This window comes from Trichomycterus rosablanca, chromosome 16 (genome assembly GCF_030014385.1).
Source record: "Trichomycterus rosablanca isolate fTriRos1 chromosome 16, fTriRos1.hap1, whole genome shotgun sequence".
In the NCBI taxonomy this organism is placed as follows: domain Eukaryota; kingdom Metazoa; phylum Chordata; class Actinopteri; order Siluriformes; family Trichomycteridae; genus Trichomycterus; species Trichomycterus rosablanca.
In genome coordinates this window covers 29,239,292-29,263,819 of record NC_086003.1, presented here as the reverse complement: position 1 = coordinate 29,263,819, position 24,528 = coordinate 29,239,292, and the positions used below count along the sequence as shown (strand labels likewise).

The window sequence follows — 24,528 nt, the reverse complement described above, 5'->3', positions numbered from 1 at the left end:
TACAAGACGTCCCAACTTTTATGGAACGGGGTGGGGGGGGGGGGTTTGTAGAGTGTACACTTTTGGAACTGAACACGTAGTTTACAATGACGTTTACGCCCACTATGTCTGGTGGGGGCGTCTGGTTGGACGGTACGTTTACATTTATGTCATTTTGCAAGAAATTAAAGGTCAGGGGCATTGCTCAGGGGTCCATCAGTAGTGGTGGGGTTTAAACCAGTGACCTTCTGCTCACTACAGCTTAGTCATTAACGTTAATAATAAGTACGTAGAACATAGAACTGAGTCGCAGCTCTGCAACTGGTCAGCTTGGTGCCCCCTAGTGAGCACTATAGTCAGTGCAGGCGGTAGTCTGCTGGGTGGGAAAAGACGGGACTTAAAACAAAGGTGGACGGGGTCTTCGATTCTGTGTAAGGACCCTGGTTAGTAGCCTGAGGCGCCTGTACAGAAGTGGAGGAACGTGGAGATCAGCGTGCGACTCTCCCTGCGCGAGACCGATCTCACATGCCGATCCACCGAAGTACAGGCGAATAAGAGGGGGTCGGAGGGAGGGCGTGTCAGGAGAATAAACCCTCCTCGTACACCATCAGGGTCTCCAGCGGAGGAAGAGGAACTGGGTATGACTAAAATAATAGAAAAAAGAAAACAGTCAGACTGTGCCCAGGTGGCGCAGTGGGATATTCCTCTAGCACACCAGCGCCGAGATTCTGAACTCCTCGGTTCGAAACCATCTAGCGGGCTTAATTGGCAGTGCCTGCAGCAGACACGTTTCTGCTAGGGTGGGATGACCGGACTATGTGGGAGGGTTCTTCAGACGCTGTGTAAGGACCCTGATTAGCAGATAGAGGCGCCTGTGCAGAATGAATGGGTGGAAAAGGGTTCCGCTAAGGGCTGCCTGGGGGTCGGAGGAGGCGTGAGCAGCAATATACCCACCCCGACCGCAATCAGGGATCCACCAGCAGCGGAAGACAAATTGACTACGATAAACTGGGAGAAAATGCAGAAATAAAATAATAAAAAGAAGAAAAAACAATCAGACATGAATTAATAATCAGATAAATCTTTATATTTGGCTTTTATTACAGTCGTATAATCAGACGCGGCAGCCTCGCACCGTGTGCACCACACTGTAAGAAAACAAGCTTTAGTGATGCTTACAAAAATAAAATTATGATACAAATCTGTAATAAATCTGCGGATTAACAATTTACAGATCACATGACGTGTCCTAGAAAACACACATCGTAACTGTCGCGTGTAAACACAGCATCGATGCACCGCTGGCCGAGGAGAGCCACACACTATCACTCGAGCCGCTTCGTTTCACCTGCCAGAGGTGCTGGAGTCTGACGGAGAGCCGTATCGCGTACAGAGAATCGTCTCGACCACAGTGGAAGCAGCAGGAGCGGCAGTGAGGAACCCGGCTGATCTTCCTCTGTCAGTCCTGTCGTGCCTCGTAGACGCCCGGCCCGGTCGATAGCACAGCAAGGGTTCAAGCTCGATATATACTGTATATACACACACTATATGGGCAGTATTGGGACACCCTTCTAATCACTGAGTCTGTGTTTTAGCCACAACAGTCACTACCAGGCGTAATAAATCAATTATATGCTTCTGACCTTGCAGCAACAGTTTAGGGAAGGTCCTTTCCTGGTCCAGCATGAGTGAGCTCTATTAAAACATGAACGAAAGCCTCCTGCACAGAGCCCCGACCTCAGCCCCACTCAACAGCTCTGGGATAAACTGGAACACTGACTGAGGCTCTCTAGATTGACATCAGTGCCCAGCCATACAAATACATTTTGACTGAACAGGCACAAATTCCCACAGACACACTTCAAAGCCTCGTGAGAAGCCCTCAGAAGAGCGGCTGTGGGTAGGTGGACTGGATAACCTGGACCGCACTACTGTTTTATTGTACTGTATTCCTCCGCCGCTCATGTCAGCACCCTGACCGGACAGTAGGGGTCACTGCTGCAGTGACAATAAGGTGACCTACAATGAAGATGTATTTATTTATTTACTAACTTTAGCAAATGATAAATATAAATAATTCGCACTTTTGTTGATGTTCTACATCACAGAGGGTCTATAAGTCCTCACCAAAATCTACATGGTTCCCGTCCTGACGCCCCTTCATTGTCTTTCACCCACCAAGCCCCCGAGTCCCTGACATTCATTCTATCCGTTCCTCCAAGGGTTAGAAGACGATCAGCACCATCAGGGCGTGTCCAAATGTTCTGATTAACAAGTTCAGGCAGAACAAAGAGGCGTCCGACTGTCCACTCGTTTCTGATCGAGTTCATGAAAATCCAGCGACCGGAGCTGAAGAACCTGAGGAGAAAAGACAAGAAGTAGTAATTAGTGTTTTTTACTATTTTATTTAAGGATTTAGTCATAGCCAATTAGTCTTCTGCTGCTGGAGACCCGTGGCATACGAGGAGGGTATACTGTCCTGACACGCCCTCCCTCCGACACCTTTTTATTCGCCCGTACTTTGGTGGATCGGCACGTGAGGTCGGTCTCGCACATGGAGAGTCATGCACTGATCTCCACGTTCCTCCACTTCTGTATAGGCGCCTTGGGCTACTAACCAGGGTCCTCATACAGCCTTGAAGAACCCTCCCCTTTATTTTAGTCCATTTTTTCCCCACCCAGCAGACTAGCGGACAATTTGCGACTCCTACTGTCTCGTTCTGGCAATATAGAATACAGAGAGCATAGCGTGTTCCTCTTTATGTGTCAGGGCTAGCTAGGTGTAGCTTCACAACTGAGGTGTGCAGAGGTGTGGTACAGCCACCAGAGGTCACCAGAGTGCACGGGAAAATTGGGTATATCCAAAACGGGACAACCGCCACAACCCTGACCAGGATAAATCACTCATCATTAAGGTTCAAACCCAGCAAAGTGAGGCATCAGCTACTTACTTACTTAAACTGTGGGGTTTTTATTCGCTCTGGTGTCCACGTGCGTGTGTATCCTCGTGTTCCTGCTAAATCCTCATCCGTCATGGCCGGTTCTCATCCTCGTGAAGTGAAAGCAGGACACACACACACACACACACACACACACACACGCTGGTGTAGCTCCGTTATACGTCGCGGTTGTGTTTACAGGACTGACAGAGGTGCAGCAGGGTGTGTGCAGGTTCACAGTTCATTTCTTGGCTGGACCGGACAGTCATTTGGGACCGGGACTGACCAGTGTCGGACAGGGAGGATAGACCAGAGCCACGTTGACCCGCTCCGAGCCGTTCTTGGGGCAGATGATCTCGGTCAGACCCTCGGGACGAGGCTGGCTGAGCAATTCGCCTACAAGATACAAACACATGGTACAATATTAGTTAACTAAGTTAAATATTAACAAAAATATTCACACAAATTCCCACAGACACACTTCAAAGTCTTGTAAGAAGCCCTTACAGTAGAGCGGTTGTTGTTCAAGATTAAAAGATTACATGGGTCGCTCTATTTTAATACCATTTGTTTTTTAAAACCGGACGTCCGACAAGCTTATGGTCTGGCGTCCGAATACTTTTGGTCATTCAGTGTATGTAAGATTTAACAAGGACGCGTTCACAGCAAAGCCGCTGGGTAATAACAGCTTAATGCAAATAAGACCAGCTGAATTATTACTAATGGTTTCTACTGTTGTTTATTCTACACGTTTGTGTAAAACTGTTGCTTCTGCTGCATTCGGGTCCTCCTGCAATTTTTTTACGTTACAGATGGCTCCTTTCCAGACGTCCCTATTCCTTCATTTCTTTCATTTGCTCATGTTTAGGAAGCTCCTTTACAATCACAATGAATAATATCCGTAGCAAAAATTCCATTCAAACACCGGCATTATTTTTATAACGTATCCATGTCATTAGCATTTGTAGTTTTTTTAATCCTTTTCAAATATCAGAATCTAGGCTTGTAAAAATCAAAACAATTGTGTAAAGATTTCAAAATGGATTCATGATTTGAATATATATTAAAAAATAAAACCTAAACAAGGAACTATTAACTATTAAAATAATAAATAACTATTTAAATAATTTCATTATTTTTTTTTAAATCAGAATATATGCTTATAAAAATCTAATAAATTGTGTATAGATTTAAAATTGACTTGTACTTTGAATATATATTTAAAAAAAATAAAACGATATATTTTTTAAAAATCATATTTTTCCTCTTGTTGTACACAGTCATAACCAACAGGTGGCAGCACTAACCTGAGCTGGAACCGTCAAGGAGCGCGAACTAACTGAGGCAACACCTACAACCTAACATACTTAGTAAAAAGGTTCGAATCCCGAATCCGGTCGGGCTTGGTGTGCTTGGGGTTCGGAAGCCCCTTAAGGAAGCAAAAACTGCCCAGAAAATAGCGTTTGAATGATTGAAAACGTGACAAAATTCAGTCTGATGTTAGCAATTAGCATTAGCATAATATTTATTTACAGGGATGGGTGCAGCAGAGAACCAGGGATCTAAAAACCTCGGTTTAATTATGACTTCTGTTCACCCCACAATCATGAGGTTGTTTTGGGGTACTTGGTGTCCTACCACCCCCCAAAAACATGCCTAAATAAGAGACTTAGGCAGATTTAACAAATGACTCCATAATAACGCAGACAGTTTGGGAAAGGATTGACCGACTGGATTGTAGTCAGGCGTCCACATACTTTTGGTCATCAAATTCAATTCTATATGTACCAAAGCACTTTGAATGGCATTTCATTTCAAAGAAGTGTGTGTGGGTGTGTAGAAAAACACACGATTACTACAACCTGGCGCTGTCAGTGCTGCACCCGACCATGTCCAGACTAGCTCTGGATTCCCAACACAAACACGTTTTGTTGTTTTTAAAGTGTCTAGACACGCTGAAAATACCAGCCAGGATTAAAAAATGCTGCCGCAGAGGATCAGGAACGTTAAAATCTTACATCAGTGCTCATACATCAGTGTTTTCCTTCTGCCCATCCTGCATGCACCATTTATCTGCTCAGTGAACCACTTAAACCATTAGTCCCATTGATTTTAGCTCTCGCTTTGTCCCGGCACGGGCGGGAGGAGCTGCGCCCGGCCGAGACCTTTCAACTCGAACAAAGCCGGCGCACGAGAGCAGGGTACAGAGATGTTATCTGGGCCGAGGGGTCAAGGTTTGGTAACAAAAAACCTGTGTGAGCGTTCAGAGCTACGTAAGGTCGACGTGTTTGTAGCCTTTGCTGAGATTCGGGTCTGGAGAATGTTACGGAAAGATCTGGCTTTTATCATTCCTGAAATCCAGCGTAGCCGCACCTTTAGCTTTTCTAAAACACGAGGTAAACACTAGTGGTGCTCAAATGTTTTAAAACTTTAGTAAACAAGACACACCTTTAAAGTAAATTCTATGAAACTTGGCTTACCGTTTGCTTCAGTTCTCCTACAGGCGTTTAACGCACTGATGACCACTTTTGCATAATATTTACATGCCTAACAGCACAAAATTTAGCTCAAATGAACCGTTATTCACCGTTACTTTCCTATAGTGTGTGATTTGAGACACAGCCACTTTAAACGCTGTGGTAACTCACAGCGCTCCGCCTTCAGTTGGCAAGTTTGTTTATTACGAAGAATTTATTGTCAGGCTACATGGGTCAACATGTGTAAGGATGTAAGATGCTGCTTATGATCAGAACATCTAGACTACAAAGCTGAAAGTATGTGGACCTCTGACTAGAGCTTGCTGGACATCTAATTCCAAAATTGTTAGGTCATGTCACTACGGCGCCATCATTTGCAGTGGTTGGCTATAACGTAACCTTTGGGACTTAGTTCAGAAGCTCTTTTCTGTTCTGGCCGTCTCGTACACTCGCTCAGTGGTGATCATCTTCCTCCATTAGATTTTCAGCAGTTTTATGATGCACTTGTTCTCAAAAGCCTGAATACATCGTTCTTCACCGTCCAAGTTTCACATCCTTACAATTGTCATCCCCATTGTGGCAATCACAGTCTCCACTTTTCTGGAGATGCTTACTGAAACATTTTGTGACATGTGTTTGTAGGAATTTATGCCCATTTAGTTACAAGACCATTTTTGAGGCACCCAATTCATTCCCAAGATGTTCAGTGAAGTAAATACTATGGCTGGCACCGATCCGATATGACCCGGCTTGGAGATCTCTCACATCCTCAATCATTGATCCATTAGTGTTATGAAATAAAACAAACTACACCGTTTCCCGTTTAGCCACAGACGTCCTCTTCAAAATCCAGCCGGGTTTAATCATCTAAAAACGTGACAGAACTTTAACGGAAAATCTCAACCAAACTCTGCGTCAATTCTAATTGGTCCATCGAGTTTGATTGACATCCACATCTTCTGATTGTTGACACTTTGGACGACACGCCGTAAAGTGAGATGTGTCACGTGAACAAGAGGTGGAACGTAAGTGAAACCAAAAATGCTGCTAAATGTTGTGTGTGTAAAAGTGAAAATAAAAACAGCAGTTGTGTAAAAGTGTGATGTTGTAGCTTCTGTATTTATTCCTTTAGAATATTTGTCTCACAGTCTGAGCATCGTCATTTAGATAGCTACTTTAACCATGATGCATTGAGACGTGTATAATTACTGCTTAGTTGTTTGAGAGGAGAAATGACAGTATTGGATTGGTATCAGTATCAGCAGATACTCAATTTGCAGTATCTAGAGCCAACAGCCCTAGTATGGACACATTTTTAAGAAGGGGTGTCCACATACTTTTGTCCATATAGTGTAGATTTAAAGAATGCAGTGAATGATCTCAGTCTGAATTAGCTCAGCGCTGCATCACAACTTCCTGCCACTCATCAGGCGGAACAGTGGGACTCGTCAGGGTTCAGGAATTACACTAAATGAACCGATTGTTCTTTCTTTTTTTCTAAATAGTGCTTCCAGGTATAACACACACACACACACACACACACACAAACACACACATTCTTATACTGTAGCCCACTGTTCCTCTGATCGTCTGCCAGGATCTCCAGATCTTTTTTGTTTTTTTGGAGGAGCAGTCCGAGACCTTATAAGGGAACCTGTCATTTTTCTCAGCTCTCTGTTCCAACACACGTCCTGCTTTTACTCACATTCCAGCGTATCAGGAGAGATGTTTCAGGTTTCGTCTAAGGTTGTCGCACATACACACATCATACACACATCACAATTAAGTAATGCAGCGGGAAAACGCACTAGCCAACCAGTGCTGACATTTAAAACATGCGGGTTTGAACATCAGCTCGGCTATCCAGCCACGCTTTCTCCCAATTCCTCAATCGTATTTCCTCTCTACTGATGCACTTCTGACCGAGGAGGGTCGAAACTACAATACACCCCCTCTGACACATGTACAGACCGCTTCTTTTCACCTGCACCAGTCCGGATTATACACAAAGAGTCATACACTGATCTCTGTTACCCCCGTCTCTGTGCAGCACCATCGATCAGCCAGCAGAGGTCGCAACTGCAGCGGTTATGAGGAATCGCTCCGCCCCTCCCTGCGAGCCATTTATTGTCAGGTCCACCGGGTTTCCTCAACACACCGCGTATACGCAAGTGCAAAAGTATGCGGACAACCTTCCTAATTAGCAGCTGCTTGCTAAGGTTCCAACTTTAGGACCTTCTCCGTTCTGGCAACTTTGGGACGAATAGGAATGCTGATTGTGAGCCAGGCCTTGTCGTCTCTCTCTCTCTCATTCTCTCTCTGGCTCTGTTAGACTAGAAGTGGGTCATGTGACTATAATAAACCATATAGGGTTCGATCAATATCCTTAATTAGGGTAGGGCAGAAGTAGTTTCTCATAACTGCTGCAGTTACGACCTCTGCTGGCTGATCGCTGGTACTGCACAAAGACGGGGGATAATAGAGATCAGTGCGTGACTCTCTGTGCACCATATGGGTCTCTGTATGAACCCGACTGGTGCAGGTGAAAAGAAGCGGTACTGCACACGTCGTCCAGACAATTTAGTTTAGAACTCACTTGCATGTTAAAAGCACATAAAGATTATAGGAGTGTCGTGCCAGGGAGCCTAAATACGCTATACGGCTAAAAGTATTCGGACACCTGACCACGAGCTTGTCGGACGTCCCATTTCAAAAACTAACATTATTACAATAGACTGACCCTCTATGTGATCTTTTTACATAGATCTAGAACAACAGCCGCTCTTCTGAGAAGCTTCTCATGAGACTTTGGAGTAAGTCTGTGGGAATTTGTGCCTATTTAGTCTAAACATGACTGAACTGATGTTGATGTTCCGGTTCATTCAGAGCTCTGTTCAGGATGCTGAAGTTTCTTTAAACCGAGCACAGTCATACTGGAATTGGAAAGGACCTTCCCTAAACTGTTGCTGCAAATTTAGAAGCATATCACTTCCTTTATATGACTGATTTAGCGTCTGGGTGACTAAGCGAGACAGGAAATGATCAAGAGGAAAGTACATCGTGCCAAATACACCAAGAGACAGAGCTGTGGCATCATGCCAACGCTGAGCTGCTCATCCATATTAATGAGATTTGAGAGAAACGGGCACCGGGTTTAACCCTCACTGATGTGTTCACAGCCAGTGCCAAGAACATCCTTGTACTGCTAACCACGCCCATGCAGGAGGACCATATTCATACCCTGGGCCATTTGGGTGGCACTACGGTGGCACAGTGGTCTAAAACTCTGGCCCAAACTGGCTGTGCCTGAGGGGGAGGAGGTAGTTTTTTTACTGCCGAACTGCGAACCCTGCTGTCTGGTCACTGGTGGTGCGGTGTGTTCTTAATTCATAACGTGGCTCCTTGATGCTTTAACAGCCTCCGATCCTCTGGGAAGGCTTTCTACAGGACTAGGGTCCAACTCTAACGTCCCGATTCATACCAAACGTGTTCGATAGGGTTGAGGTCAAGGGTCAGAGCAGACATAACATAACAAACTCATCAAACTACATCTGTATGGACTGACTGTGTGTGCTACCAGTTGGCTGGGCGCCCCCTAGCAGGCACAACTGGAAGTGCAGACAAAATCGAGCACTAGTCTGCTGGGTGGGAAAAGATGGGACTAAGAAAAAGGGACAAGGGTTTTTAAGGTAAGAAAGAACCCTGGTTAGTAGCCCGAGGTGCCTGCACAGAAGTGGAGGAACGTGGAGATCATGCACCAATCCACCGGGCGAATAAGAAGGGGTGGGTGGAACGTGCACGAGTGGTGTCCAGATACTTTTGGCTATATACATGGTGTACACACATGATTCAGCAGCTCAGTAGAAGTGAAACATCCTGCTCTCTCAGAAACAGGAAACTACAGTCCGCACCGAACAATGAACGTTTCCAAAACACAACCTGCTCCTCCAGCGTCGCTCTCCAGCGCTAATAAAGCTTCTTCTGAACACGTTCCTGAAGCTGCAGCTCCTTGAGAAGCTCCTCGTTCCGTCCAAAGAAATAAATCCAGACAGAGATAAAACCCTTGGGAATCTCCGCCGCGGCAGACAGAAGGAATCCAGCGGTCGTGTGCGGGCAGATCCCCGGCCTGACCGAGATCACATCAGATCGACAAGACAAACACGTACGGGCGGTCATGTGACCAGGCTGAGGAGCGCGGAGGAGCGAGACCACTCCGGAATGCGTCCCCTCCTGATTCAGGAGGTCGGAGGATGTGGATTCTGACGAGTCGCCAACGTAAACATCCTCTAGAGCTGAAAACCAGGAGCAGATCGCGTCCACCGGGTTTCCTCGACACGCCGCGTGTACGGCCTGCGGGCAAAAGTATGCGGACACCCTTCCACAGCAGTGCCAGAACAAGGAAGGTCCTAGTGTGCACAAAGCAAGGTCCATGAAGACGTGAGTCTGGTGTGAAGGAACTCGCACGGCCCTAAGCTCAACAACTTTGGGATGAATAGGAATGTCGACTGTGAGCCAGGCCTTATCCCACTTGTTCTCGCTAGAAGTCTAGAAGTGGGTCATGTGACTATAATAAACCATATACATAATTAAGGTCAATAACAGATTTTTAAAGTTAATATTTAGTCCCTTCAAATGTCAAGGGTGAGGAAAACTACTCCACGCCCATAAGTATGTGGACACCTGTCTTAGTCATACAGTTCCGGCATTACAGTGTAAACAAGAATATGAATCAATATAATGCAGAATATTATGAAAGTGGCTTGGTGGGTAGCACTGTCACCTCACAGCAAGAAGGTCCTGGGTTTGATTCCCAAAGTCTTAGACCAGTTAGAGATCAGGCAGATCTGTATGTTTACTGTACAATGACATAAAAATGCACACTCATCCTATTTATCCTCCCATCGATCCTGTTACTATGGCGATCGATGGCAGTAGCTTTAGCGCCTCATCCGCTCGGTTTCCTTTCCATTCTGACAAACGATGCTCGCTCAGCCACCCACGGAGCTCTGGCTATCGACTAACGGCAGCAGGAAGAGAGTAAACAGTACCGAGGAACAGGCCGGGTGGTAAAGCAAACACCGCCAACCCTGACACAACACTGACACAACACTGACACACAACAGCTCGGCATGGCGCTAAGCAGCAGGTACAGTGGAACAACAGCGAGCAATAATAAAGGGAAACTTCATTTTCCCCCAGTGGACATACTGAAACTCCAAACAAAGGTCACAAAGAAGCACAAGCAGGTCAAACGCTACTCAGCTGAGGGAAAGAGAGTCAGCAGATGAGTATTTTCCAGATTACATACATGATTACAATCACAAAATGTGCCCCCTCTCTCACTGAATGAACCTGTGGTGATTGTAATCATGATCTGGCAAGAAGGTCCTGGGTTCGATCCCCAGGCGGGGCGGTCCGGGTCCTTTCTGTGCGGAGTTTGCATGTTCTCCCCGTGTCTGCGTGGGTTTCCTCCCACAGTCCAAAAACATGCAGTCAGGTTACTTGGAGACACTGAATTGCCCTATAGGTGAATGGGTGTATGTGTGTGTGTCTGCCCTGCGATGGACTGGCACCCCGTCCAGGGTGTTACTGTGTGTCTTGCGCCCATTGAAAAGCTGGGATAGGCTCCAGCACCCCCCGCGACCCTGACTGGATAAGCGGTTAAGTATGTAAGTGAGTGAGTGAGTGAGAATTTGTATGTAGTCTGTAGGTGTCGGGTCGACTTTATTGTTAAGGTGGTTTACAGGCTTAAAAGAACAATCTTCATAGTTTTCAAAATTCTGACCACTTCCGTTTTTATTAACTGCATTTACTTTTACTTCTACTTTTACTTCTATCACATTACACATACTTGTACTTTTATACTTTATACACCACTGCATTTTTGCACATAAATATCTGGCAACCCTGGTTACATTTACATTTTTGGCATTTAGCAGACACTTTTATCCAAAGCGACTTACAGTACTCTGAGCAATTGAGGGTTAAAGGCTTTGCTCAAGGGCCCAACAGCGGCAACCTGGCAGTAATGGGGCTTGAACCAGTGACCTTTCGATTACTAGTCTAGTTTGGGTGTTTGCTTATTAGGATTTTAACATCATGTTTTACACTTTGGTTACATTCATGACAGGAACGGTAGCTACTCAGTACACAAGATTCATCAGTTCACAAGGTTATATCCAACACAGTCATGGACAATTTAGTATCTCCAGTTCACCTCACTGTGGGAGGAAACCGGAGCACCCGGAGGAAACCCACGCGGACACGGGGAGAACATGCAAACGCCACACAGAAAGGACCCGGACCGCCCTACCTGGGGATCGAACCCAGGACCTTCTTGCTGACAGGAGACAGTGCTACCCACTTAGCCACCGTGCCGCCCACTAGTCTAGTACCTTAACCGCTAGGATACATACTGCCCCCCACTGGTTATACCAGTACTTAGAGGATTAGAACGTAACAGATTTTGATTATAATTGAATTTTGATTATGATAATATTTTGATATTTTCCAAAAACATGAACCACGATCAGGTACTTATTTCCGTTCCGTTTCTGTTCTATACTATCTAGCACAGAATATGGATCAGGATGCAGCCAGGACGTCACTGATCACCAATGAAACTCTTATGGAGGAATATAATGACCACTGAGTGAGTGTACGAGAAGGCCAGAACAGAGAAGGAAAAACACAATATGGACAAAAGTACTGGGGCAACCCTCCTAATTTTTTAATGTATTTGTTTCAATAAATTCACATGATTTTATAAAGGAAATTTCATGCTTCAGACCTTGCAGTAACAGTTTAGGGAAGTCCCTTTCTTGCTCCAGCATGAGAAAGCTCTATAAAGACATGAAGAAAAACTCTGGGGACGGGGACAAATTCCCACAGACTGCCCTGTGAAGTTTAAATGTTTCTTGTTGGTCCTGGAATCTGTAACGTCGCTTTGAGACGACGTCCATCGTAAAAAGCGCCGTCCAAATAAATCTGACCCGACTTGACCTGCTGACGTGTGTGTGATACGAATTGAAACGATCTTTTACTTACTGATTAGGCGGTTAGAAAACGTCTTCACTGTTAGTCATGGATTATCAGGTAATTAATAACATCCCTACTGAGATGATTTAGACTTCTGTAGTGAAGAACTGCAGTGTGTTTGTCATTAACGTCTACCATCTAAAAAATGTAACGTTATCCACGAGGAGATCTGACAGCGAGACGGTGATGATTTACGGTGGCACCAGAGCGCTGCATGGAAGGAAAAGGTCAAGGGTTCCAGACGAGGATGATTATGGAACAGTAAAAACAGCCCAGTCGTACCCACTGATCCATGAACAGCATCAGCGCCAGGCGTTTATTAATGCACCAACCGGGAAGGTCATTATTTTTAAAATATTGGCCGAGACAATCTATCTAGACCCAGAACTGTTGAAACTTGAAGTCTCGGACACAAGGAACTTTGAAATCAGAGGTGGCTCCGGGTTTTCCAAAATCAGGGGCCACAAAGGATCCATATTCAACACAGAGGGGCCAAAGATTTACGGCCTCGTGTAATAAGCCGGACGATCACGTAAATATATAGTCCATAAATATTCTATTAAAGTCTCGAGTTCAAGCCGACAACACACGGAGCTGAATAAAGCAACTTCACTGTCTGTTTATTTAAGTGCAGCGCTGAAGAGCCTGGGTTCGATCCCCCAGCTGGGGGGCCAGGAACCTTGTGTAAGTGTGGGTTTCCTCCGGGTGCTCCGGTTTCCTTCTACAACTCCAAGACTTGCAGTCAGTATAATGTACATTTAGACTGATATTTATCCAAAGCAACTTACAATTGTGACTAAACGATTAAAACAAATAGAGAGGTAAGGGCCTGGCTCAAGAGCCCAACCGTGGCAGACATGGGGCTTGAACCTGCAACCTTACGATCACTTGTGATGACTAGTCCAGTACCTTAACCACCGAGCTACCACTGAGCTACCACTGAGATATTACTGCCTTCCCATCCCGGTTAATTGGAGCTACTAGAAATAAATGTGTCCTGTTCGACAGAGGTCCCTGGGAATCGAACCCAGGCCCTTCTTGCCATGAGGCGACAGCAAGCAAATCCCGACAGAATCAAGACAAAATACCCATAATCCTTTGTATGCCCGGACTATAAACTAAAGAGTGAAACGATCTGATGGCGCTGAGAGGGATTAAATGTAATCATAAAACATCTCACAGCAGCTCTAACTCAGACACCGAGGGAAGATCCGAAGCAAAGACGCGTCTAATGGAACGGAAAAAAACGAAACGTGAGACAGAACCACTCCCCGATGATCCCGGTCCAAGTGCCGCTTCACGCAGAGCTTCAAACCCAAACCAGTTACACATCGTACATTTACGTATTCAGCAGACGCTTTTATACAAAGTGAATTACAGTACTGTGACAGTATACAGTCTAAGCAGATGGTAAAGGGCCTCGCTCAAGGGCCAAACAGTAACAACCTAGCAGTGGTGGGGCTTGAACTAATGATCTTTCGATTACTAGTCCTGTACCTAAACCAACAAATCCACATCCTCTTAAATAAAAGAAAAAAATATATACAGATATAATATAAATACTGATCAGCCATAACATTAAAACCACCTCCTTGTTTCTACACTCACTGTCCATTTTATCAGCTCCACTTACCATATAGAAGCACTTTGTAGTTCTACAATTACTGACTGTAGTCCATCTGTTTCTCTGCATGCTTTGTTAGCCCCTTTTACCCGGTTCTTCAATGATCAGGACCCCCACAGGACCCCCACAGAGCAGGTATTATTTAGGTGGTGGATGATTCTCAGCACTGCAGTGACACTGACATGGTGGTGGTGAGTTAGTGTGTGTTGTGCTGGTATGAGTGGATCAGACACAGCAGCGCTGCTGGAGTTTTTAAACACCGTGTCCACTCACTGTCCACTCTATTAGACACTCCTACCTAGTCGGTCCACCTTGTAGATGTAAAGTCGGAGACGATCGCTCATCTATTGCTGCTGTTTGAGTCGGTCATCTTCTAGACCTTCATCAGTGGTCACAGGACGCTGCCCACGGGGCGCTGTTGGCTGGATATATTTTTGGTTGGTGTCTGATCCACTCATACCAGCACAACACACACTAACACACCACCACCACTCCCAGGAGGGATCTGGATTCACTGTGAACCTGACCAGTATGAAGCAATTCATATAATGAATGAATGAACGGGCGACCCTGACGGCATCCTGGAAGCTCTGGATCCCACAGCGCGTTAGGAAACGACCGGTTTCCTCTCACGTGCTGGTGCAAACACAGCGTCAGTCAGTGATTGCATAACCTAGCATTAACCTAGCGTGACTCGGCTATGTCTCACCCCTAGTCTAATCCCTTCAAATCCGATAAATGGATTCCAAGCAGGTACGAGCGCCGTCCTTAATCCGGCGGAAAGTTCTAGAACAATTCTACACAGCGCTCTACACCAGCATGGGATTAAATCTGGACTGAAATAAATGCAGAAGTACAGGATTCTTCCTCGTAAAGCTCGCTCGACTGGGGACGGTGTCACCAGACTACATTCCGATCAACCTGAGATGACAAACCACTGTCCATATATTTGTGCATGGTGCTGCTGTTTATCAGGCTTTGGAGTTACAGCCACACTCATTGAGACACTGACACGTCTGGTCTGGTAACCGACACACTTATTATACATTTTATAATGAATTAAAGCACCGAACGTCAAGAGCCGCACCCAAAACTTCAGATTAGTTTTTCTACTATAGGGTCAATAGTATGTGGACACCTGAGTCCCATCAAAACCTAACACCTCACTGTCACTGCTGGACTAAGAATAGTCCACCAACCAAAAATATCCAGCCAACAGCGCCCCGTGGGAAGCGTCCTGTGACCACTGACGAAGGTCTAGAACAGGGGTCGGCAACCTTTAACACCCAAAGAGCCATTTGGACCCGGTTTCCACTGAAAAGAAAACACTGGGAGCCGCAAATACTTTTTGACATCTAAAATGAAGATAACACTGTATATATTGTTTTTTTACCTTTACACTTTGTATAAACAACTATAGTGTGTTGCTTATGAAATCCATGAAGTGCTACAGAGAAAATTAAATTTTATTTATGTAATGAACACATTTTGAACTCTTAAAAAAAAAATTTAATAAAAAAACACGCCGAGTTGAAGGTCTCTTATCCATGTAGCAAACAAAAAATGTGTGAGCCGTCATCCTTATATCGCCTTTGGGCTTTCGGAGTGTGTAGCGGAGCCTTGACCTGAATTTAAAAAATACATTGGAATAAGAACACTGCCACTAAACAATGAAAAATAAACATTTGCAAAATATCTGCATAAATAATTATTTTACCTGGTTAATGGGACTTCTGCTCCTGAACCTCTTCGCACAGCATCCGCAAATCGGGGCTGTACGAAGTTACTTTCATCTTTACGCAGGACTGTAGGCTGCCGTCTGTGAGGCGTGAGCGGTGTTTGTTTTTAACATAGTTTATGGTGGAGAATAGCTGCTCACATACATATGAACTACTAAGAACTAACACAAATAAAATACACTTCAATTAAATACTTATAATTTATTTTCCCAAGCCACGCGGAGCCGCAGTATAAAGATGAATGAGCCGCATGCGGCTCACCGACCCTTGGTCTAGAAGATGACCGACTCAAACAGCAGCAATAGATGAGCGATCGTCTCTGACTTTACATCTACAAGGTGGACCGACTAGGTAGGAGTGTCTAATAGAGTGGACAGTGAGTGGACACGGTGTTTAAAAACTCCAGCAGCGCTGCTGTGTCTGATCCACTCATACCAGCACAACACACACTAACACACCACCACCATGTCAGTGTCACTGCAGTGCTGAGAATGATCCACCACCTAAATAATACCTGCTCTGTGGTGGTCCTGTGGGAGTCCTGACCATTGAAGAACAGGGTGAAAGGGGGTAACAAAGCATGTAGAGAAACAGATGGACTACAGTCAGTAATTGTAGAACTACAAAGTGCTTCTATATGATAAGTGGAGCTGATTAAATGGACAGTGAGTGTAGAAACAAGGAGGTGGTTTTAATGTTATGGCTGATCGGTGTATTTATTAGGACTTGAAGGTGACGTCAAAGATGACAATCACTGATGACAATGAAGAAACATTCAGGTGACGTTCCAGTTCATTCCAGAGCTGTTAAATGGGGCTGAGCTCAATTGGTCGAGGGTTTGGTTGTTATTGTAGACTTTGATCGCTGCTGGAATGATGAAGGACCTGTGGACCACCTTCTAGAGGTGTCTGGTGCTCAAGGAGCTGGTTAGAACCCACACAGACTCATGTTGGACGTGTTGTCCAGGATGGACGACAGCTCCTCTCTCCCACCTCCTCCACAGACTCGAGAGGACAGTCGAAAACGTTTATTTATTTAATAATGCAGAATTCTCCAAGCTGTTGAGGAGAATCAGCAGGGTTCAGGTTCCTCGATTGTGTGAGAAGAACGCTGAGGCTATGTTTAGTCTGTAGGAACGAGGAGCCCCAGGACTGGATCAACACGCTCCAGGGACGAAAATAATCCTTCCCAAATATGGAGCGATGAAAAACTGTGTGGCTAAACGTGTCGGTCTGTCCAGAGCGCCAGTAAAGCCGTGCACGGTCAGAACAAACCAGATAAACTCTCAACCGGTCAAACTCTGCACATTTCAACCAACAAGGGGATGAATTGGAATACCACAGGTCCTGCTGTTCATGTTCACAAATAGCTTACTCGTCTACATTACAGTCACATTAAGCGGTTGATATGAATCTCAGTCATGTTTCCGCCTTTTATTCCCTGGATTAGTTCCCAATTTAGTCATATCCAATTCCTGACTGCAAACCCGCTGCCTGTGCAGCCCCCAAAAGGATCACAGTGACCCAAATCCGGACACACCCCTTCGACACGTTTCCAGTCTGCCGCCGCTTGTTATCACCTGTCAGTGTTGGGAGAGACACACTAAGCTCCATGTGACCACCACACCACACTTGACGCTATTAAATCTGTCCTCCATCAAACACGGCTAGGTTGTGCTAGTGTGGTAGACCGCTGCGCCACCCAAACGCCCCTCAATGACGTTTTGAATATTTAAATGGTTGCTTGAAGCTCTTTGGTTATCCGTTAAAAGACGTCATTACAACTTTGTAGCGATTATCTGAGCGTTTGCTGCTAGTTTTCATAGCTGGGGCAGCAGCAGGACATAAAAATACCACCCTGGCTACACCAGTGGTGTGCCACTGGGTCATAGAGCGTTGCCTGAGAACCATCCAGCCCGAGACCTCCATCACAGGACGTACAGGTCCAACACCATCGCTAACCAGAACAGTTTAGCGTCCGTATGATGACGCGCTAGCACCGAAACACTCAGACTGACCACCAAACCACAAACCACGAGGGTTCTCACCGTACGTTGACTCCACTCTGTAAACTCAGAACCGGTTCTGTGCAGGACATGGAACTGACGGCGGTTTATTAGAAAGTCAACAAGGGCGGGAAAAGTGTTTACTTCAGATCACGCTAAGCTACGACGGGTAAAAAGGAGCTGAAAAAAATTATATGATGGCAAAATTAGACATAAATTTTTCTATTTATGCATTTTCCACGGCCGGGATGAAGTGGTTGATGGGCGTGGCTGAAACACCTGACCAGAAAGGGCTGGGATTGGCTCCATAAGCTGTGATGGGACGCCAATGAAGGCTTTGTTTAGAATGCAGTTCAGTGTCACCATGAGCACTCAGGGCTGAAAATCCTTCAAAAGAATCAATTTTAACTCTCCCAGCCCTTTATCTTTATTTAGTCATATCTAATTCCTGATTGTGAATCCGCTGATGCTTAAACAACCTTCGATCTGATCCAGATCCGAGGAGACCCGGATCACCACACGCCCCCTCCAAGACTTGTGCAATCTGCAGCACTTCTTATCACCTGCCAGTGTCGGGTGTATACACAGGGAGCCGTATTGCGTACGGAGAGCCACGCCCGGACCAGAAAAAAAGACCCGCCCGGACCCGACCTTCCCTCCCGGACCACTGCTGTGCCACCCGAGTGCCCGGAAATCCCGGGATCGATTACAAGAAGTGTTACGAGGTCACAACAATTAGGAATATTAAAGAATTGCCGCAACCTAAATTACATAATCGTCATTAATGAAGGAATATATAATACAATGATCCACATCCAGGCTCATGCTGGAAAGTGACGAGCGATCATTCTAGAGGTGCAAATTATTGTAACCGTGACATCGAACGAGTATTTTCTCCAATAAATAGCTACAAATTCCAGCTCCAGTAGTTTCAACAGACCAATCGTGCGGTGCTAGCATCCAACGTCATCTTTAGCACATTTTAGCTCCTGATCAACATTGAGTAAAACAACAATACAACAATCATACGACTGGTTTTTGTTTACCGTTCTTGCATCATGGGCACAAACCCAAAAATAGCAGGCGTTCTCATTCAGCATCCCATACCGAGTTACCGTGGCAATCCTTTCACTACCGAGTGCACCAGACCAGATGAGGCTACTCTGTATAGCTAGGTGTGACGGAAAGCCCACAGAGACCCCCCCTCTACCCCACCCTCGTGTCAGTACCGCTGTCTCGGCGCTATTGTTCATCATCCAGCATCCTCCAGTCTCCACTCACGCCCGACCATGCCAACGTGCCAATGTTTACCAGGTTCTAAACACATCGTTAACATTAGCTCTGGCGTACGTGCCTGTCTGAGACACGACAAAGTTCAGCAAGATCCTTTCACGACATGATCAGAATCGCTAATGATGCTTTGTTGGTTAATTTGTTAAACAACATATGGCCAAAAGTATTCGGACGCCTGACCACGAGAATGCTGGACGTCCCATTTCATAACAATCTGTGTGATCCTGTTAGCTAGAACAAAAGCCGCTCTTCTGAGAAGGCTTCTCTAAAAACTTTTAAGAATGTCTGTGGGAATTTGTGTCAAGAACTTGATCAAGAAAGTCTCAGTTGATGTTCCAGTTCATTCCAGAGCTGTTGAGTGGAGCTGAGGTCAGGGCTGTGTTAGTAAATGTTGTGGCTTAAACACATGAGTTCAATAATTAGAAGGGGCGTCCCAATACTTTTGACCATATAGTGTATGTTGTGAGTCCTTATAACGTGTTTAAATGCTACATGGAAAACAATAATGAATAATAAAGACTCACCTGGGAAGGAATGGGGGTTGGGCGACCCTCTTTTCAGGCACTTGGGACACAGAATATGTACCGAATAATGAAGTCCGGGCCACTCCTGCAGGAGAACGTTCAGCTCCTCCACCAAAGGCGTAACGGCCTGCCAAGCGGTCCAGATATTGGGCAAAGACGCATGGCTCGAAATGGCAAGGACCTCCGGGTGCAACCTAGTCCTGGACGGCCTGTAAGTCACCATTACCGGAACTTTACCCCGGTAGGCGTAGACGCAGTGCCTGCCGTCGGAGCGCTGCACCACGTGGCTGTTCATTTTGACGCTGAAACGTGCGAACAGTCCGGGGGGGATCAGGAACGGAAACGCGTACTCGATCTGTAACTGTTCTACTGAAAAGAACTGACCGGGGATTGTCGACCCCACATTCAGCCAGGGTTCACTTTTGGGTTCCTCTGCGCTCACAAGACTGGGGAACTTGAACACCACAGAGGAGCCGTTTAACGGTTTACCCCGGGGTTTGTTCACACAGTAGCAGAAGCCCATCTTTTCCAGGAGCTCCATGATGAGGTGCAAATCTTGCTGAGTCTGGACGAGCGGTTTAAGAAGCTCCCGGATGACGCCGGACGTCAACAGGCCATGTAGGAGAAACCCTTCCACGTGGCGCTGTAGGTCACTGGCGTTCTGTCCGCCGTCTGCCTCGTAGTTCAATTTCTCCAGCGTGGCACCCAGGTCCGTCTGGAAAAAAACGTTCAAGACGGCGATAAAGCGCGGCAGGTTGTGGAAGACGTATTCCTTGAGCGTCGAGCTATCCTCAAAGTACAGCAGCTTTCCGCTTTCGTGCAGGTACGAGAGCGCGCTTTGAAGGCGGTCCTCGGTCAGCCCCGCTTGGAGGCCCAGCCTTGCCGAATCCCACCAAGAGATCCACAGCTCCTGCGGCCTGAAGTGCAGCTCCTCGAGCATCTGCCACGACTTCGGGAGGACTCTGTGAAGGTTCGGGAAGATCTCGCAGTGAGCCGCGACGCACATCAGTTTTTCCTTCAGGCGCTGGACGTTCCTCAGGTCCTCACAGCTGACGCAAAAGACCGGCGACAGAATCTGCAGCCGGTTCTTCAGCATGGACTCCAGCTGGGCTTTTCTGCGCCTCAGGTTTTTGTCCGTGACGCCGTAAAAAAGCACGTGTGGACTTGAGAGTCTGATGTCATAGCCCATCTGAAGGGATTGGTCAACCTGCTGGGCGAGCGACCGCAAACACTCGAGGTCCGTCTTCTCTTGAAGCGATATCTGCCTGTGGATGTCTAAGCATCTGTCCTCCAGTTCGGTCTCCGTGCACTGGTCAGTGTGGGTACCCACGATGCAGACCACTGCGTGGGGGACTTTAGCGGCGAGCAGGTGAAGGTAATACCCGACGCTCGGGTAAAACGTCTTACCCGTGTAGGATCTCAAATTGACGACGATGAGGTACAAAGCTCCAGGTGAGAGAAAAAATGGTTTGATGAGGTCGTGGTTCTGCTTCCCAGATAAATCGTACACTATGAAGGTCAGTCTACGGTGAGGGTCTGCTACCCAGTTGGTTACGTCAATGCCCCTACCCCCAGTTACCATTTTGGCATCTAGCGGTTTGCTCATGATGCATTGCCTGAGTTTAGTTTTCCCTGCATTGGTCTGCCCCATCAAAACAAGTTTGAGTCTCGGCTTCACCGCCATCTGGGCAAGCGCAAGCTCCTTCTGATAGGCGGCGATGTACGGGATGCCCTTCAGGCACACCTCGTACGGAGGTTGTATGAGCGGATTGTCCTTAATTTTCCAGATGTTCACTTTGGCAAGCTTCCCAAAATTGTCCGGCAGGATGGCAATTTGGTTCCCTTGTAAAGCCAACTCTTCCAGCTTCTCCAGCTCTACTATGGAATCCGGAAGGAACGTTATACTATTATTGTCCAACCACAAGTTGGCGAGTTTGGCCATGTGGCCTAGTTCGTCTGGAAGGAACGCCAATCTGTTCCTGCTCAGATACAGCTCTTCTAAGCTGACGATTGTTTGGACGACCTGAGGAAATTCTTCAAACGAATTTGATGACAGATTAAGCATCTTCAGCTTCTGCATTTTGCAAAATGACCTTGGTAGCGCGGCGAGAGAGTTGTTATCCAGCATCAAGCTCTCCAGGTTCTGCAGGTCGCAAAATGTCTCAGGTAACGACGAGATCTGTGTGTTGCTCAGCCACAAGATTTTGAGAGACCGCAACATCATGATGTTCCCCGGCAGACCTTCTAATTTATTCCCCGAACAGTCTAGTTCCTCAAGTTCTCCGAGCGCTAAGATCTCAGGTGGAAAACGTTCGAGCTTGTTATGGTCCACATCGAGTGTCCGGAGCTTCCTGAGCTGCGTAAAGGTCTGTGGAAAGCCGTAGAGCTCGTTGAAGCTGACGTCAAGTTCCTCGAGGTTCTGGAGCGCCCCGATTTGGGTTGGAAGCTCGCGGACTTTGTTGTGGCTTAAGCACAGCTTTTTGAGGCCCCTGAGAAGATCCACGTCCTCTGAGATCCAGCTCAGACAGTTGTGACTTAGATCTAGGTCCACCAAGGTGCTAAGCTGAAAAACCGGACATGGAACAGAGGTAAATTTGTTCCTGCGAAGACTGAGGACCCGCAGTCTGGTCAAGGTGGATCCCAGACCTTCTGGAAGCTCTTGGAGCAGGTTGTTTCCCAGATTGAGAACCTCGATCTCCTTGATATCTTCTGGAAATGTGATTTTCTGGTCATTTGTGGTTGAAAGAGTGAGCTGGCGCATGTTGCTCTTTAATTTCCTGGAACGTAAAGCAGCATCTCGCCATATCCTGGCCGTCCTCAGGTTGCTCTGGTTCTCGGCCATGGTGCCACCTTGTTTACATCTGCAGGATCTGTATCTCCATTACCCAGGTAGCATGGAGAGTTTTTCGTTCTCCTTTCTCAGTCCCAAAATCCACATCAGATCCACATCCAGAAGCTGTGCACCCATAAAACCTCCACCTGTGTACAGAAGCGGTTCGGTTTGGTCCAGGCTGAGGAACAGCAACGTTCTCCACATCGTCTTCATCTGCGCCATGAATAAAAACACATCAGCGCACCGTGCTATAAACAAACCGGGTAAAAACACCAGTCCGTGATCCGGTTCGGACGGTTTTGGTTCCGCCACCGAGTCCCCCGATACCACATCACGCCCACGGTACCAAAACACAGAGCAAACTGGTCAGAAATAAAAGCACCAGCGCTGCATGTTCTCCACTCCCTCCTCCGGTCTCCGCCTTTCTACCGTGTCTGCAGTCCCGTAGGCTTGGGAAGAGGGGTTGCCAGATCATATATATACACCCTTTCGAGCAGGAGCCTCCCAAACCAGTAGCTTTTAAACTTACCTTTATGTTTTTAATGTTCTGTCAAGATCTCATTTTGTAATTATTATTATTTAATCATTCATTTTAAGTATTTCTGGAGTTAATATACATTATTCCATGTGTACTGCTCATGTAGTTCGTATTGGTGGTGATGTGGTGGTGCTAAACATCAATTGTTTTTGTTGTAGGTGTTACTGCTGTTGTAACCTGTATTGTTGTTGGTGGTATTAATACATAAATTGATGTTTTAGGTGTTGTTGTTAATATTATTGATGTTATATGATATATATTATTGTTGTTGGTGGTATTAATACATTGTTGTTTATTTCGGTGTTGCTGTTGTAATAAGTATTGGTGGGGTTACGTATACATAAATTGTTGTTGTTTTAGGTGTTACTGTGGTTGTATTTAGTATTGATGTTGGTGGGGCTGTTATAAATACACAAACATTTGCTTTTTAGGCGTTGCTGCTGTCGCAATTGGCGCTATTAATAATACATGCATTGTTGTGAAAGCTCTCAATCTGGCAACCACGTTGGCAAACAGTTCAGTGGAAGTGCCTCGATCACCACAATCCCTCCTTCCCGGAGTAACGTGACGTCACTGTTGGTCATTACCGCTGCATTATATTTAGAATCTAAACATCATATAAAGCGTTTGTGAAATTATTATATAGTTTTTCCAACAACGAGGCTGTACAAGTGTGGAATTAAAAAGAAATGATTTGTGTTTATTTGTTCCTTTTTCTTTTGTAAACGATTTAATGACATTTGCACCCACTGCACTACAATTTCGAACATTAAATGTTTAAATAAACGTAGCATAAAAAACAAAAATAACATAACAATAACGTTTCATTTATTTCATTGTTTAAACATGCACAAATAAAAACTTATATTCAAAATAAAAGCATACAAAATATAAAGAAGATGCAATATGTGGCATCATATCTGTCACACAAATATTTACTGTATCTAACCATAAAATGTTGGTGTCGCACTGTAACAGGGGTCCTGAAAACCTGGGTTTGTTCTCTGTGTATCCATAAGGATTTCTGCAGATTACTCTGATTTCCAGCCCTGATCGGGACAATCCAAGCAATAAGGGGGTTCAGGGCCTTGCTCAAGAGTCCAACAGTAGCAGTTTGGTGGTTTTGATGGGACTCAGAGTTGTGGTTACCAGTCCAGTGCTGCTGGTAGTGTGAATAAATGAATAAATTTTATGATTGGCTGGTAGATTGTACTGATTTTGCTTACTTATTGTAAATTACAGATATTTTAATGAATCTTAGTGGATGTAGTGGCTGCAGTGGTTTACAGACCAGTATACACCATCAGGTCAAACCGAGCTTGCTCATGCTGGAACAGAAAAGGGCCTTCCCTAAACTGCTGCTGAATGACAAGCATATAACTGATTTATTACACCTGTTAGTGATGATTGAGGATGTACCACGTGAATTCAACAACTAAATAGAAGGGGTGTCCCAATACTTTTGTCCAGATGTATATGTATACGTATATGGATAAGTGGCGCCATCTGCTGGGCAGGAGTAAAGAAACACAGTGAAGG

At 45.7% G+C, this 24,528-nt stretch overlaps 1 protein-coding gene across 2 annotated transcripts; it reads right to left on the bottom strand.

Moving 5' to 3' along the window:
* Positions 1-1,044: 1,044 nt before the first annotated feature.
* On the bottom strand, positions 1,045-22,734 carry mfhas1 (multifunctional ROCO family signaling regulator 1). Of its 2 annotated transcripts, none has more exons than XM_063011892.1 (3): positions 19,619-22,734; positions 2,931-3,314; positions 1,045-2,337 (listed from the first exon to the last, which is right to left on the bottom strand). In XM_063011892.1, the coding sequence occupies exons 1-2, from the start codon at positions 22,458-22,460 to the stop codon at positions 3,184-3,186; spliced, it is 2,973 nt and encodes a 990-aa protein (XP_062867962.1). In that variant the 5' UTR covers positions 22,461-22,734; the 3' UTR covers positions 1,045-2,337; positions 2,931-3,183. The 2 variants fall into 2 exon arrangements, with proteins under 2 accessions (XP_062867962.1, XP_062867961.1); XM_063011891.1 differs by having other exon boundaries at positions 2,935-3,314.
* Between the last annotated feature and the right edge of the window lie 1,794 nt (positions 22,735-24,528).